The 15,639-nt window shown below is 36.9% G+C and overlaps 1 protein-coding gene across 16 annotated transcripts in view; it reads right to left on the bottom strand.

Moving 5' to 3' along the window:
* Positions 1–931: 931 nt before the first annotated feature.
* Dmd (dystrophin) overlaps positions 932–15,639 on the bottom strand; it is a 2,465,896-nt gene continuing 2,451,188 nt past the window's right edge. For 9 of the 16 annotated variants that reach the window (XM_051140916.1, XM_051140907.1, XM_051140909.1 and 6 more), the window contains one exon: positions 933–3,513. In XM_051140916.1, the coding sequence (XP_050996873.1) occupies positions 3,416–3,513 (98 nt within the window). In that variant the 3' untranslated portion in view covers positions 933–3,415. Of the gene's footprint in view, positions 3,514–8,413; positions 8,446–15,639 lie in introns of all 16 variants that reach the window. The other 7 variants (XM_051140917.1, XM_051140911.1, XM_051140922.1 and 4 more) reach the window with 4 other exon arrangements.

Below are 15,639 nucleotides of genomic sequence, written 5' to 3'. Positions count from 1 at the left end.
ACCTGAGTTTAAATCCCCAAAACACAAGCCTAGTGTAGGTATTCTATGCCTGCAATTCCAATTATCCTATGGCGAGATGGAAGGTGGAGGCAGGAGAACTCCTAGAAACTTGAAGGCCACCCTGCCTAGCATCCAAAATGGTGAAAAGCAGAGAGACCCTGTCTCACATAAGGTGAAAGATGAGGAAGGACATACATTGTTGTCTTTGGACAATCATAAGAGCCCCATTGTGCCTGCACACTGGAATTAACACACAGTGCATACATCAAGCACAGGCACACACACACACACAAACACACACACACACACACACACACACACACACACACACACACACACACACACACACACCATAAACAGAAAAGTGTTTGTGATGTCAGTTTTTAAGTTTAGTTTTATCTTTTCTTGAGACTGGATCTTACTATGTAGCTGTGGCTAGACTGAGTTTCCTTACATAGATAAAGTGCACATAGATAAAGTGCTCCTCCTGCTTTTGTCTCTTAAGTGTTGATATTTCAAGTCTGCATCACCATGCCTAAATTTTTAATGAATATTTTTTTAGTGTCATCTATCCTCTCTTCTCAACTGTCCTCTTCCTTTCCTAAATAGTCCTCCTCCTGCTTTTATGTCACTGTCATGCATATGTGTGTAGTTAAATGCAGATTCTGTATATGTCTTGTATGTGTGCATAGTATGTATATATTCTTAAGAGTTTTTAAACACATAGATATGTTACATGTTTTAGAAATAAATCAGGACATGAGCTTGTGGTCTTAGCAAGTTCAGAGGCTAAAGCAGGATGGATCACTTGAACTCAAGGCCAGCCAAGGTAACACAGTAGGACCCTCCATACACACACCCCAAAAGAAAAAAAGCACATAAAGAGAAATGAAGTGACTAAGAAGAAAAATAAACTACTGCACTCCAATCAACAGTTTTTTGTAACATAACTGCGTGCTTTATTGAGATACACAGTAAAGCAGTAATATAATACAATAGTAAGGCATATATTTGGTGAAGTCTGATATGTTGTGAAAATGAAGTAAAACTGAAGTTTAAAAAAATAATTAGTAAATGTTACAGTGTTGGTGTTAAAACACAATATATTATGATACTCAAGTAAGAATCCAGTACCTGGAAACAATGATGATACATGCCATGTGATGATTATGCTTCAGTTACATTGATTATGATTTACAGTTTAATACTTGGTGGTTATAAAGAACATGAAATGATGTCCAAATTATGCTTAAAATCAGCAATAAAGCTCTCAGTTTTTATTCAAATATTTTGACAGATTCACTCCAGAACTAATATCTAAAAGGCAAAACAAAAAGATTAAAACAAAATTATGTACTCTATCTACCTCAGATTTTAGAATGAAACTTAAAACTTAGTAGGATATAAAGGAACCCCTTGTTTTAAATCTTGGTGAAAACAAACCTTCGAGTAAAGAAAATGTCCAGTGCCACATAAAGGAGAAAAAAAAATGCAAGACCAAAACCAAATTCCATTTGTTATCTTAGAGCTTTGGGTTTTCTTTTGGAAAATTATAAAAGAAAAAGGAGAACACTGTCCACACAACAGACAAGTGGTGAAGTTGTGAAATTAGGTGTGCACAATTACTAGGAACACCCCAAAACCAAAGTGAGGTAGAAATAGCATGAGAAGCTGTGTTTGATGTTAATCACAATTAATAATGGACAAAACCCACTCTTTAAAAGTTCATTACACTTGATGTTAGAGGAAACAGATTTGCAAAATAAAAGGACAGTGATTTCTAGTGAAATAATGACTTTTAAATGATAAAGTAATTAAATGATATGGAAGAGTAAGTAAAGCTTTTCCTACCAGTCCTTAGCTTTCTTCTTCACCTTTTCTCCTCTGTTTCAATGATTTACATTTGTTTATATACTTAAGCCTCACAAATGTACCAGAGAGTTTGGAGAGGCTTTTGCTCTTGAAACTTTCAAATTGCTGTGCCTTCCTACTCACAATTTTGTATGGAAGTCCTTGTGGGGAAACCAAAGCAAAGGAGACAAATGTAGTTCATGGGCTTCTGGATTGATATTCACCAGGGTTACAATGTGATAGGGTTACTTTCTTCCAATAATCCTAAGTCTTGCAGCATTTAAAAAATTATCACAATGAAAAAACAAAAACAAACCAAAACCCTAAAATCTAAAAATCATCATCATTATCATCATCATCATCAACAACAACAACAACAACAAAACCACCCACTTCGGTTTAAGTTTAAGAAGAGGGCAGAAAAATTTATTTGTAATTATAGAGATGTTTTTGTATGTATAGTTGTGAATATTCATCAATTCTTTTACAGAGTAGCTGTTCCCTTGTAGGGATTGACTGGGGAGCCACAACCTTCAGCCCCTCCCATCTTCCACCTACTGTCTGAGAATTAAAAATGCCTTCTGATGCTCCTTTGCAGAAACATCATTCAATCTAAATCATGGCATAGCCAGTAGTAGGAAGCTGAATATATCAACCAACAGATTACTCTGATATAGTAAGTCCCGTGTATTCATTCACATGTCCCTTAAAAAAAATCAATGTTCTAGCTGTCAGTGGAAAGTTTAAAACTAGAAACATCTGGAGCCCTAGACAATATTTTAGTGTGGTGATATTTTCCTGCCTTCAGGCTCCAGAGAAAATTCACTCTTGCCTAAGCAGATAAGCTCTGGTGAATAGAAGCAATTTATTCTCATTAGAAAGTGGCAAGAACATTTGAAGAAGAAATTTCATATCTATTTATCTATATACCTTTAGTAGTCATATACTTGTAGACATATAGATGTATAAACTGAAAGTCCACAGCCAGCTCCATTCAGTCAACAATTCCCAAAAGAGCAATGTGAAGCAGTCATTTTGTGGTGTTAGAGGAAGTCCTATCTTTAATATGCAAGAAAAAAAGTCATGAATTCCATATGACTACCACGCTAAAGTAATGCAAAACAATGTGCTGCCTCAGTATGTGTGTGTGTGTGTGTGTGTGTGTGTGTGTGTATGTGTGTGTCTGTGTCTGTGTGTGTGTGTTTAGGGGTTTTTATAAACAACTTTTTTTATAAAGCACACTTTAGTTTACAATCTTTCTTTATAACTGTTATAAATTTTTAAACAACCCAAAATGCGTTCCATATAAAGAAATGGCAAGTTATTTAGCTATCAAGATTTTACATGTAGTTTTCTTTTAACTTTTTTGTACAATTGCATAGACGTGTAAAACCTGCCATTGTTAACAAAACAATAACAGACTTAGAAACTACTGAAATCTACAGTATAGTACCACTACCCTTCACAAAAATATAGATTTTTTTCTTGTAAACTCTTACTGTCTAATCCTCTTTGTTGTACGAATATTATAAAAACCATGCGGGAATCAGGAGTTGTAAAACACTTATTCTGCTCCTTCTTCATCTGTCATGACTGAAACTAAGGACTCCATTGCTCTCCCCAAATCATCTGCCATGTGGAAAAGGCTTCCTACATTGTGTCCTGGAAAACAAAGAGAAAGAAAGACTTTACAAAGTGTGCAGATATTGTACCCTTAATTGCCATTATGGGGAGTCATTCCTGTTTCAGGAAAAGACAACACAGAAGCTGCACTGAAGGTATACAGAACACAGTTCCATTTTTACCCATTTCCAGGAAGAAGCAAAGCCTTGTTAATGAAACATTGCACAGTGTTAGTATCAACGTAATGCTGGATCAAACTACTGGTGTCATTTGATGGGAAAAAGTGTGAATCAGCATTTTCATCTTCCTAATTTCAACTTCCTAACACATCTCAAAGGGACTCCATATATAAGCACAAGGCTCTATCAGAGAGAAAAAGTTTTAATGGGATACACCTTTCTCACTTTGTTGTATTTAATATAGTTGTATCTGCTCTGTTGTATATACTACACTTTTACTATAAATCACTACCACTTTCCCTACTACCATCACTATTACTAGCAGAGTCACCTTGACTCCCCAACAAAATCTTCATTTACTGGTTGCTTCAAGCTGTGAAGAATATCTGTAGTTGGTGAACATGAACATTTTCTTTCTGTTTTTACTTGGGTTGAAAAATAAACTCTTGATTTGACCTTTTTGTACACCATTCACATTTGAATTAGAAAGCTTCAGAGTAAAAACCACTTTACATCCCAAATTACTCTGCAGCCTAATTATAATATGACCTACATGCAGTACAAAGGTTTGGAGATCCTGAGAATCCATCTTTGCTTGCCTACTAAATGAGGGTTAACTATCAAAATAGCCTTTTCATAATAATGTGGCATGACCTAGCATTTATCCCCCAACATGCAATCAAGAGCATAATGTCTACGGGTACTCTAGCAAAACTAACATCTAGAGAAAAATAATTTGAGATGTACTCTACAGCTCTCTTTTTTTATATGTTCCATATTTTATGAGTCTAATTTTAATTCTTCCACCTTGGTAAGTCACTCTCTTTTTCAAGTATTGGCTTTGGAAATGAGATGCTTTATTAGACCATTACTACCTTACCATGTAGCAATGTAGCAGAGTCTCATAATTGCAACAAAATTAAAGATAGACCAGAACATGCATTCTGTTTTAATATTTATTTCAAGAGATACATATCTTCTGAAAAACAAATTATGGGAGAATTAGAAGATTCATGGGCAAGCATTTACACAGTAATGGCACCAGATCAATTCAAGATTTACTAAATTTTAATGTCATTCAAGAATTTATATTGTTGGCTAAATTTGTGAATCTGAGTGCAGAAAATGTCATTGAGAGCTAATTGTGTTTAAAAAATGACTTTGGATTTTGATTGAGACTTCAAATATAAAAACATTTAACAAGCATAAGTACTATTCATAAAGTAGAAAACTGGAATCATCAACACACACACATACACACACTGTGTATGTGTGTGTGTTGGTGTGTGTGTGTGTTGGTGTGTGTGAGGATGAACAGACAATATAGGAAGACCAGGTATACTTGTGTGTGCCTGTAATCCCAGTACTCAGGAAGAGGGTGTCAAATTCAAGGCCAACATTGGGTTATACAGTCAGATCCCGCCTTTGAAAAACAACCAACAAATGAGAAATAAAAACAAAAGCTCAAGGAGTCATAGTGGAGTCCTTTGTTGTTCTGTGGATCTCAGAATGCAAATATACAAGTGATACTCACAGGGTGGAGGGAATCCCCTGTATCTACTTTCCACTGCACAAAGAACAACCTTAGGGAATCTGTACAATTACAAACACTTCAAAGTGGATGGAGTAATTGCAACTTCTGAATTATTAGCAATCATAGCAAAACCAGTAAAAAATATTTTTATAAACTGGCCATGAGTATAATTATAACCATACCTATGACCCACATCTGACTTTAGGATGTGGCTAGTAGTAGCCTAGTAGCTATATAATATATTTTAAAAATATAAACAGAACAGAGTACCTTGTTTTTTCCTATTCAATCAAAATTAACCTTTTAAGACAATTGGCTATGGATTATACACCACAGTTAAAAAGATAATAAACCAAGTAAATGCACCGATAGACTATATCACCAACGGGTACTTCTAGTCTTTAAAATTGAGTTTGGTATTACTTGGAAGAAACACTTGACTATCTTGAAGTATTAATTCTAGGGAGTATCTCATATTCAAAACCTTGTCAGAAGGACAGGTTTATTATTCTTAAAATACTACACACACTAGCATAAAATATTGGGTGGTATTAATCTGTTTAGACTGTTCAATATTGATAAGTATCTTTATGATCATCCTTATGCTACAAAACAAGAACTTTTGAAGGTGGCTTGTTCTATCCACATTACATGTTTAGCATTGCATGTTTGGTAATATTTATAAATACCCATTTCTGTAGAATAATGATTGTAATTTTATGGAAGTTTTATTGGATATAGAAAGCAAGCAAAATAAAATAAAATTCATTATCTTTAACAAAATACTGCCCCAAAGAATTGAACCTCAATCCACTGGAGGAGTAAAACAAGAATATAGGATATAAATTTGTATGTATCACGGTTCTATTGTCCTTTTGTTAGCCAGGGTATAGTGAGGCCATTAATTTTGCCTGATAAAATCTAAATATAACATTCAAATATCATATTTGAAATTCAAGAGGTCAAAAAGTAGCTGGGATTCAAGCAATAGCAATGGGCTTTGGGCACAAAGTGACAGAAAAAAATGTCTATAGAAAGTATTAGTTTAATCCATTCTTAAGCAAGGATTATTGAACACAAAGGCACCATGAGCTGAACATTAGGACAGTTTTATGTTTTTCCAAGTTGGCACTCACTGCAACACATTTAGTTTCACATGCCACCACTGCCTAAGGGAGTTGTTTTCCACAGTGATTGGAATTGAGACTTACTGGCAAAGATCCAAGACCTCAATAACAATCTGGCACTCTTTTTTTTTTTTTTTAATACGATTCCCAAATAAATGGTTAGCATTCAATTGGCCAAAGCAAAACTAGAATACTGCAGTGAAATAGGCTTATCTTTTCCTCTCTATAATTTCATCTCTATAAAAAATTGGCCTAGTGTGAGTTTAGGGTGTTTTCATAGCCGTATACAAGACACCATGTTTGTGGTGCTGTTGCATCTAGGAGCTCACCTCAGTATTTTGTCCCTCAGGTCATAGTTACAGATTCAGTTCAATCTGATGGACTTTAAAAATGTTTATTCAAGGATAAAACATATTCAGGAATTCAACATTATGATGCAAATCTTTTCCACACACACAAAAAATAACATTAAAATTTAAGGTGGGCACCTACCATTAAAATCAACCATGAAGTCTCACAGACTAAGTACATGAGCCAGGAGCATTCAAAGCCTCACTGATTCAAATTTTCTTCATTTTCCTCTAAAGCTACTATCCCCCAACCCCAGAATTCTCTTCTCTCACTTTGAAAGGACATTGGTACAAACACACTAAGAACCACTAAATTTATTATAATTGCATACCATGGTCTTGGCAGAACATCTAGTATAACTACTTAGGTTTTAAAAAGAATTATATTATTTTCTACTGCTTTTAGCTACATGTACTTTTGAGGGGGTTATCTACTAGTGTCCCCAGATGCCCATTGGGTCTCCTAGAAATGGAGTGTGGTTGTGAGCCTCTCAATATTTGTACTGGGAACTGATCTCTGGTTGTCTGCAAGAGCACTTAACTGCTGAACCATCTCTCCAGCCTCATGACTACTTATGTTTAAAAGAATCAGTGGCTACTTGTCTATCTCTGCATATGTGAGAACATTCTACCTTTCCAGCTTATTTCATAGAACTGCCATTGGCATCTCTTGGGAGAACTTGCCTGCCTCCTTCCTTCACATTAACATCTTAAGGCAATCTTATTCCACTTGGGCTGACACTTAACACTTTGTCATCCAACAGCCACTTGAGTTAGGTAAGTCAATGTTTAGATAATAGCACAAGAATAAGAAGCAGCATTCTGTAAAAACATGCAGTATAATCAGTGTTAATGCTGCACCCTACTCATTTCAACACTTAAAGGGTATTAAAAAACACATCAAGCCCCTAACAGTCATGTTTTTTAACCTAATGGGTAACTATTCTGTTTGGCTCCAAATGCCAAATAAAAAGAGAGTCGTCTTAAGGGCATGTTGAGATGATGTAAGCCTTTCCAGCACTGGTGCTAATAATGTGGCTTTGAAGCCAGGGTTCCTAGACTCCTCCTTTGCCTCTGCCACCCTGGACACTTTCCTTCCCCATTCCTTGTTCAATTACCTTATGTGTGAAAAACAGAGTTCAGAAGAATACCTACCTCATAGGTTTGTCGTGTAGATTATGTGATAAAAAAATAAATGATAAACAACAGTGCTTGGCACAAAATACATACTCAAAAAATTCCTAGCTAAAATGCAAACGAAGGAATGTAAAAACCAGGAAAAGAAGGACAAAACAAAACAAAAAATAAAAGAAAGTAGTATCTCAGAAGAAGAAAAACCAAAGATCCTGGTAGAAAATGTTCAGGTCCTGAGGTGCAAGGAGGCTTTAGGACTCATCATCAGTCATGTACAAGGTGAACCTTATTATGAAGAGTCAGTTTGTGTTGCACATGGCAACAGATTTGAACTGCATGGTTCCAACCTAGGGACTAGAAAGGATTGCCAGCTTTGAAAGACTCCTGTTCTCCAACACCCCTGCTGTTGTCTTCATGGAGATGACAACGGCCATGAACATTTGAGGAGTGCTCCTCATGAGCTGTAAGAGGTGAGGCGACTCCCATTCTCACATGATGACAGAATGTGTAATAGACACATGCGCGTGCACACACACAGCTCTTCCACAAAGGGCAGACACAGAAAGCAGGCTGAGACAGACAGAAGCCATGGCTGTGAGCCCGAGTCTCACTAACCTCTCTCATTGGCTTTCCGGGGGCATTTCTTCCTTCAATAACAGAGAGAGGAAGAGGCAAAGATATCAGAAAGGAAAAGTAAAACACGCATAAATATACAGTTTCATACCAATTTGCTGTTTTTTCCAAATAGATATTGAGGTGACAATTCATTTATTCCCTTATAGAAAAAAAAAAAGAAAAAGAAAAAAGAAACAAACAAAAATCCTACAGACACATCTAGTCAAATAACTTTTACATATACACTTAAAATTAGTATAAACAGATATAACAGGACCCAAAAGACATCATTTGTAGTATCCATAAATTTCACATGTTAAACTGGATGAAAATCACACAAAATAGAAATTTGACAAATGTAGGCATTGTTTTCAAGGGCGACTATAATAGAACCTCAAGCTTAGTGCTCAAGAATCTCATAATCTCTTCACTTTTGCCTTGATAATCAATGCATTAAAACATCAAAAGTTCTTGACTGTGTGTTAAGGCAGAGCCTCACAGAGGACATGGGGCCCATACTTTTGAGAATAATTTGTCCTGTCTTCTAGAAGGTGACCATGTCCATGATGGGGGAAAGGTGTGAGAAACAGAAGAAAAGATGAGAGAAAAAGTTTAAGTCCCACTAATCAGCAAACAATAGGATGAAATCTAAGACTAAGCTTTCAACCTCTTGTCTTAATCAAGTATTGAGAATTGAGCATCAAGAATCAATGCCTAAAGACTGTTCTTGTTTTATAGAGCCTTGTGCCTGCATATAATTAAATCTACTTTTGAAAAGAGTCTGGTAAGAAAATATTCTTTCATCATGTTTATAATTGGACATGCCATTTCATGTTGTGTCCAGGATGTTCAAAAGCATTTGGTTTTAACTATGGGAGAATTCCTCACACAGTCGTACACAAAATTTCCACCTTTTGAACAGATAAAACCAACAGCTGTGAAAGACCCTGTCCAACATTACCTTTCTCCCCAACTCACCATGCTCAGTGGCTCTAAAACTAAAACTCTCTAAAACAGTTCCAAAACACTACTCCAGAATGTAGATAGGGGGCTGGAAAAAGGAACTTTTAGTAATTCCCATTTAAAGCTCCACTCTTATGATGTACATATAAAGGCTTCTCCAAGTGTACCTTTTCTTCCATCCATCCTTCTTTCCCTTTTTATTTTCCTACTGAATTTTACTAAGGAGGTCGGAGATTTCTTATGATTGTAGTAACTAACTGAAATTGGATCATGTAAAACTGCATGCATGCTGTTCCTTAAGACAGGGACAAGAGAGAAAAATTGTGTACAAGCTCCTGAGCAGTGTGTTTTACCAGAAGCAAACTCACACAGATGACTGGAAGACGGAGGGCATGAGTCATTTCATACTCCATGGCTCAATATTATGAATTACTCTTCCTTTTGGACTCTTAGTCAAGATTTTTCTTTTAATTAAAAAGATTCTTTAGAGTTCAGAGCTTTATTGTCTGGTGGCAGAGTCAGTTCTTCTCTCTTCAAAGGCTGTGGGCTTATGAAGGATAGTGCCCACATTTCAGCCACCACTCTGTCTTACGTACTATACCTAAATGCTGCTGATACTTTATCAGTGCTGGTGAAACTGCATCAGTCTTGACTGTCAACATGAAATACCTGGGAAGAAGGAACCTCCATAAGTTTGCTTTCCCAGCAGGTTGTGGTGGCATTTTACTGATTGACAACTAATGTTGGAGGGCCCAGCTCAGTGTGGGTAGCACTATTCCTGGGCAGGTGAGCCTGGGGTGTATAAGAGTAGTAGGGGAATGTGTTTGGACTGTTCCTCTATAGTCTCTGCTTCAATTCTTGCCTCTAGATTTCTGTGTTAGCATCCACTGATGATAGACTATAAGGTGTAAGATAAACCCTTTCCTCGTGCACATTGCTTTTGGTCAATGTTTTATCACACCAACAGAGAAACAAAGTATATGGTATCAGTGAGGTCGTGGCCATGAGTGTTTTCTGTGTTATAAGTAATCTGGCTATGTGTGCTATCTATTGGTGCAGTGGTTCCCAACCTGCCTAATGATGCAACCCTTTAATACAGTTCCTCAGCGAGGTGGCGCATGCCTGTTATCCCAGCACTCAGGGAGGCAGAGGCAGGTTGATCTCTGTGAGTTCGAGAGGCTAGCCAAGGTTACACAGAGAAACCTGTCTCAGGGAAAAAAAAGCTTCCTTAGATCTTCAGTTAGGGTGTTCATCTGGCAATGTGGTATGTTATCAGGAAATGAATCAAGAGAAAAGAGAAGTGTGGTGGGGCAGTCCTGGGTATAAATCGGGCTTGGTTGTGTCTGGTGAAGACTAGTTTCCTGAGGCAACAGGAATTTGAGATTCCTGCCTGGAATTCATGGTTTCGGAAAAGGAGTTGGGAGAAATTATTGTTTTCTAGGTGCCTTCAGCTTAATTAGTTCACTGGTGGTTTTAAAAAAAAAGCTTAAGGGTTAGGATTTAAGGTTGATAACCATTTAAGGGTTTCTATTTTACTACTAGTCAAACATGATCCAAATGACTGTACTTTACCGAACATACAGGCTCTCTGGTGGACAGATATAAATGCATAAAACAATGCCTCTCTGCCACTTTGCTGAGTGGAAAGCTGATCCACCATGAAGCCTGCAGCTGTGTATGTACATGTAATGAGTCTGGATGGACACAAAATGAAAGTGTAAAGTAGGGTCGAGCAAACTTTCTCTGCAAAGGACTAGGTAGTAAATACTTTAGGTTTATGAGCCACACAGGCACTGTAGCCACATATCCCAACTACTATGCTTTTAGAGCAACCATGGGTGGAGTCTATGCAAATGAGTGGATGTGGCTATGTCCCAATAACCTTCATTTCTACAAACAGTAGTGGGTCAGACTGGGCTCAAAATGTATAGATTGTTGATCTCCAGCATAAATGGATAATTTACCATACACTTTGTGGATGTGTATAGGAAACAATGGTGCTTACAGTAGGTGGTCCAGGGGGAGGGAGATATGGTACATTATGCTTTAGCCTGACTTTTAAATTTTTTTATTTTATTTTGTGTGCATGGGTATTTTACCTACATGCTTGTCTCGTCTATGTGGAGTCCAGAAGAGGCCATCAGATAACTCTGAAACTGGAGTTACAGATGCTTATGAGACATCATGTGGGTGCTGGGAATTAAACCTGAATTCTCTGGAAAACCGCTGAGCTCTTTCTCCAGACCCTGCCCACATTTTTGCTCATTTGTTTATTTGTTGATGCTAGGAATTGAACTCAGGCCCTTGTTCATGCTAAGCAAATGCTCCAGCAATGAGCTATACACTCTACTTTGCTTTGTGTGTATGTAATATGTGTGTGCTTGTGTGTGCTTGTGTGTGTGTGTGTGTGTGTGTGTATAATTTCTCCTTCATTAAAGAGCCATAGAAAAAGATTTGAATATTAAGAAATAGTTGGTATAAAAAGCTGCTTGCTAGGATTGGTAATTGTGAGGCATTTGGCAGACTGAGTTTATTTGGGCAGCAGTGGTATAAAAATAAAAAAGATGTCATGGGCTGTTAGTGATAAAATTTTGTGGAATAGGTCAATAAGCAAAAATTTTCAGAAGAAATCCTCAAATAGGACTATTTTCTTGATTGTCTTATGCACTAAGCTTGTCTTATATGATATTACTTATTAATTTGTGTAAAGGGGCACTTCATTTTATGAAGTCCAATAGCATACCACTAGGAAAGCATTTCTTTCATTAATGTGCATACTTGTACAGAGAAATCTACATTTGTAGACCACTAAATGATCAGACACATGGAAAATTTGCTTAAAGTGCTTAATCTTAAATTATATGTACTGCATGCTCTACTCATGTAGTGTTTCAGTAAATGCCTTAGAGCAGGAAGTTTGCATTATGCTATAATTCAATGTTTACATATATTTAAAGATGGGCACATTGTAGACAGATAAACAGATCAGACAGAAATTAGCTAATGTACACTGAGCATCCAACTATGAACAATGAATTATAACTAAAGACTAATGAGGAAAGATAAAAATCACAAACTTAAATATGCACATATGCACACCTTGGGTGCGCTGCAGTTTATATTATCTAATATTCAGAATAAAGATGACCATGGCTTAGCATTACGTGGAAAAGCATCCAAATTATTAATTTGGATAAGAGTTGAGCAAAACCATTAATCTAATATCAGAGGCCTAATTTAATTTGCTGAATGGCTATGAACAAGGCACCTAACTTCTTCATGCTTCTAAGCACTCTGGAAATGAAAGAAATGGAAATGGAAAGAGTATATATCTTCAGGTCCCGGGTTAAGGCACAATTGTGGCAAGGGATAACACAGATGTTGTGAATTTAAGGCATACAGTAGCATACTGTTTACTTTCTATATCCGTGAGACTTTTAATTTCTTTTCACAAAAAAGCTCTCTCTCTATTAGAAATTAACTAGTTAGATAAAACAAACCATGAGATGGTATTTTAATGACTTTCCACTAAATGTCAGAGTTCTGGATCTGACATCTGTTTTGAGTTACTGAAACAGCTGTCTGAAATAGCTGTATCAATGAGGAACTTCATCCATTTCTGGTAATACAATAAAAGCAAAATGGTTAGAAGAGTCAGAATAAGACTAACAAGTCCTCTAGGACATTAGCTCAGTGTTGGCAGAAACTTGTATGGTAAAAAATATTGCTTTGATAATTTTTTTGAAAAAATATATTGGCAAGGAAAATTGAGACAAGGTAGGTAAAGAAAACTTTGTAGCACTGGATCGGAAGATCAATTTAGCAGGTTGCGACCAATACTTTATTCCTAAATACATTTAACAGAAATAGCAGATATTACATGTAGTATAGAAAACACTCTCACAGAACTTTTGTTTCAGATATTTGTATGAACATATAATTATAAACATGTGTGTTGTAGAATTGTTGAGTAAAAACATCTATGTGTATATAAGCACAAATGCAATATACATTATTTTGGTACCCCAGTTTGTGATAAAATCACGCATAACAAAAAGGTAAACCAGGCTGATGGTCACTGTTCTGAATATCAAAGATACTGGGATGACTTGGTAAAGCTCTTCCCTTTAGGGGAGAGTCTTTAATCCCAAATTTAAGATTCTCAAGAACTTCTCCTTAACACCAACCTAACATATGTGCCAAATGGTAAGCTGTCTCTGCCTAATTCAGCTGTTTCTATTTACACACACAAACCAAATACATGCACAAATACACACACACACACACACAATGCTTTTCCAATTATAAATGTTTTTAGTTACAAATAAACTATTCCAAACCACTTGAGTCCTATAATCATGCCCCAGTCAACAGGGAGCAAATGAAAAATACCTAGACCATAGTATCATAGAAAACCGAGTTGAGCCAGTTCAGTGCGTACAATGCTTGAAGGAGGACCTAAGTTTGGGTTCCCAGCACCTATGTAAAATCTGGGTGTCTTGGGGTGCACCTACAGCCACTGTGCTGGTGGAAGCAGGGTAGACAGATGGACTCAGGGAGCTTGCTTGCCAGCTAGTTTAGCTAAAACAATGATCCCTGGTTCAGCAAGAGAAACTGTCTCATAAATAAGATGCAAGGAGATAGAGAAAGACACCTGATGCCAGCCTCTGGTCTCCAGGCATAGGCACATACATGTTCATACAACACACACACACACACACACACACACACACACACACACACGTCTAATCAAATACTCTGAGACTTCAGCTGTTTTCTCTCTTACAATGTAGTATTTTGTTTGCTTTTCAGTAGTGAATTAATTTTCTAAAGCCACCCCAGACAATAATTAAGTAAAAAACTAGTCAATGGAACAAATATATAAGACACTTTTTCCTATATTAGAGTACCCAAATCAGCATTTAGGGGATCATAATCTTCATTAAGTACTAATCTAATCACATTGTTTGGGTGGCCTAAACAGAAATTCCCAATGTCCCAAACAAACAAACCAAAACTAGTAAATGTCATATTAGGTGTGTGAAGTGCACATACCACAGTAGGGAAGGTATACTTCTAATGCCTTCTATGCTTAGTCTACCTGCAAGGACTCTAGAAGTGAAGTGCTGCTAGCCAATACAAAGGCTTTCATCTTCAAGCTCATCAGAGTGGACCTGGGCCCTTACAGCTGTCTCTTCTCAACTCTATTCCTGTTGCTTAGATGTAGATGTGGAGTACCTCTTAACCTCTCAGAGAATAGGTAAATGGGGTGGCAGTTCAAGAAGATGGGATGAAACATATTTCTATGAGCCTTAGGAAAAAGTAAAGGAGCAACAAAATGTATGGTAGATGCCTAAAGCCCTGAGACCTCTAACCCCCATGCAGCCTTGAAGAACCGTCTACACAAGTCTAATTCCTTCCTAACAAGCACTTTGAGGATTAATTCCTGGAAAATATATCTTCACTAGAGAAACTGCATTATTGCATGATGTTCTGAACTGCATTCCCACTGAACTATGAATTCTTTGAACTTGTTCTTTCCTTGTATTCCTAATACTTTCTCTGTTATATAGTAGGCATTAGTAAAATCTGGAAGGACAATGTGATAATAACAAAAGAGGAAGCATTTTATTTTCTACCAAGCTTGTATATGGTCTCTCTTTGTAAATAATGACATCTAAGAAGAGGAGAGTTAGGATGAGGATGGGACAAGGGGTTAGTGGAAGACAAGAGTTTTATCTGTTAAAAATCAATCAGTGGTGTTCAGCAGTGGAAAGATAGCTGCTACAGACATTTAAAATTAGTTTCCTTGATGGTTCCTTAGCAACACTGTACCAGAACATTATTGCTTGTTATGTGCACTGCACAACGTTCACTCACACATCAAATAGCTAGGAAACGACCATTGTTAACTGATACAGAACAAAAGGATAGGGAAAACACACTACTCTAACACACCCTCCTCATTGCCCTTATGGAGACAAACAAAAAACCTCCGATTTTCCACCACCTTTCCTTCCTGGGCTGCCCATTAGGAGTACTAATCACTGGCCACAAAGCTTTCTGTGTTCTCCATTCAGCTTTCCTTCTAACAGCTTACAGGTGACCTTAACTGTTCTTCTTTTTATAGGTTGACAAGGAGGGGGTGGTGGTTCAGTGACTGTGTCAGATAACGAACCATAACAAGAGCAGGAAAATATCTCTTTGGATGAGGGAAGACATTTGTGGCTCATACAGACTTGCTGGAAAATTCTGTGTGCTGA

Source organism: Acomys russatus, chromosome X (genome assembly GCF_903995435.1).
Source record: "Acomys russatus chromosome X, mAcoRus1.1, whole genome shotgun sequence".
Taxonomy (NCBI): domain Eukaryota; kingdom Metazoa; phylum Chordata; class Mammalia; order Rodentia; family Muridae; genus Acomys; species Acomys russatus.
The sequence above is the reverse complement of the archived record's forward strand: the minus strand, read 5'-3'. Positions and strand labels throughout refer to the sequence as shown.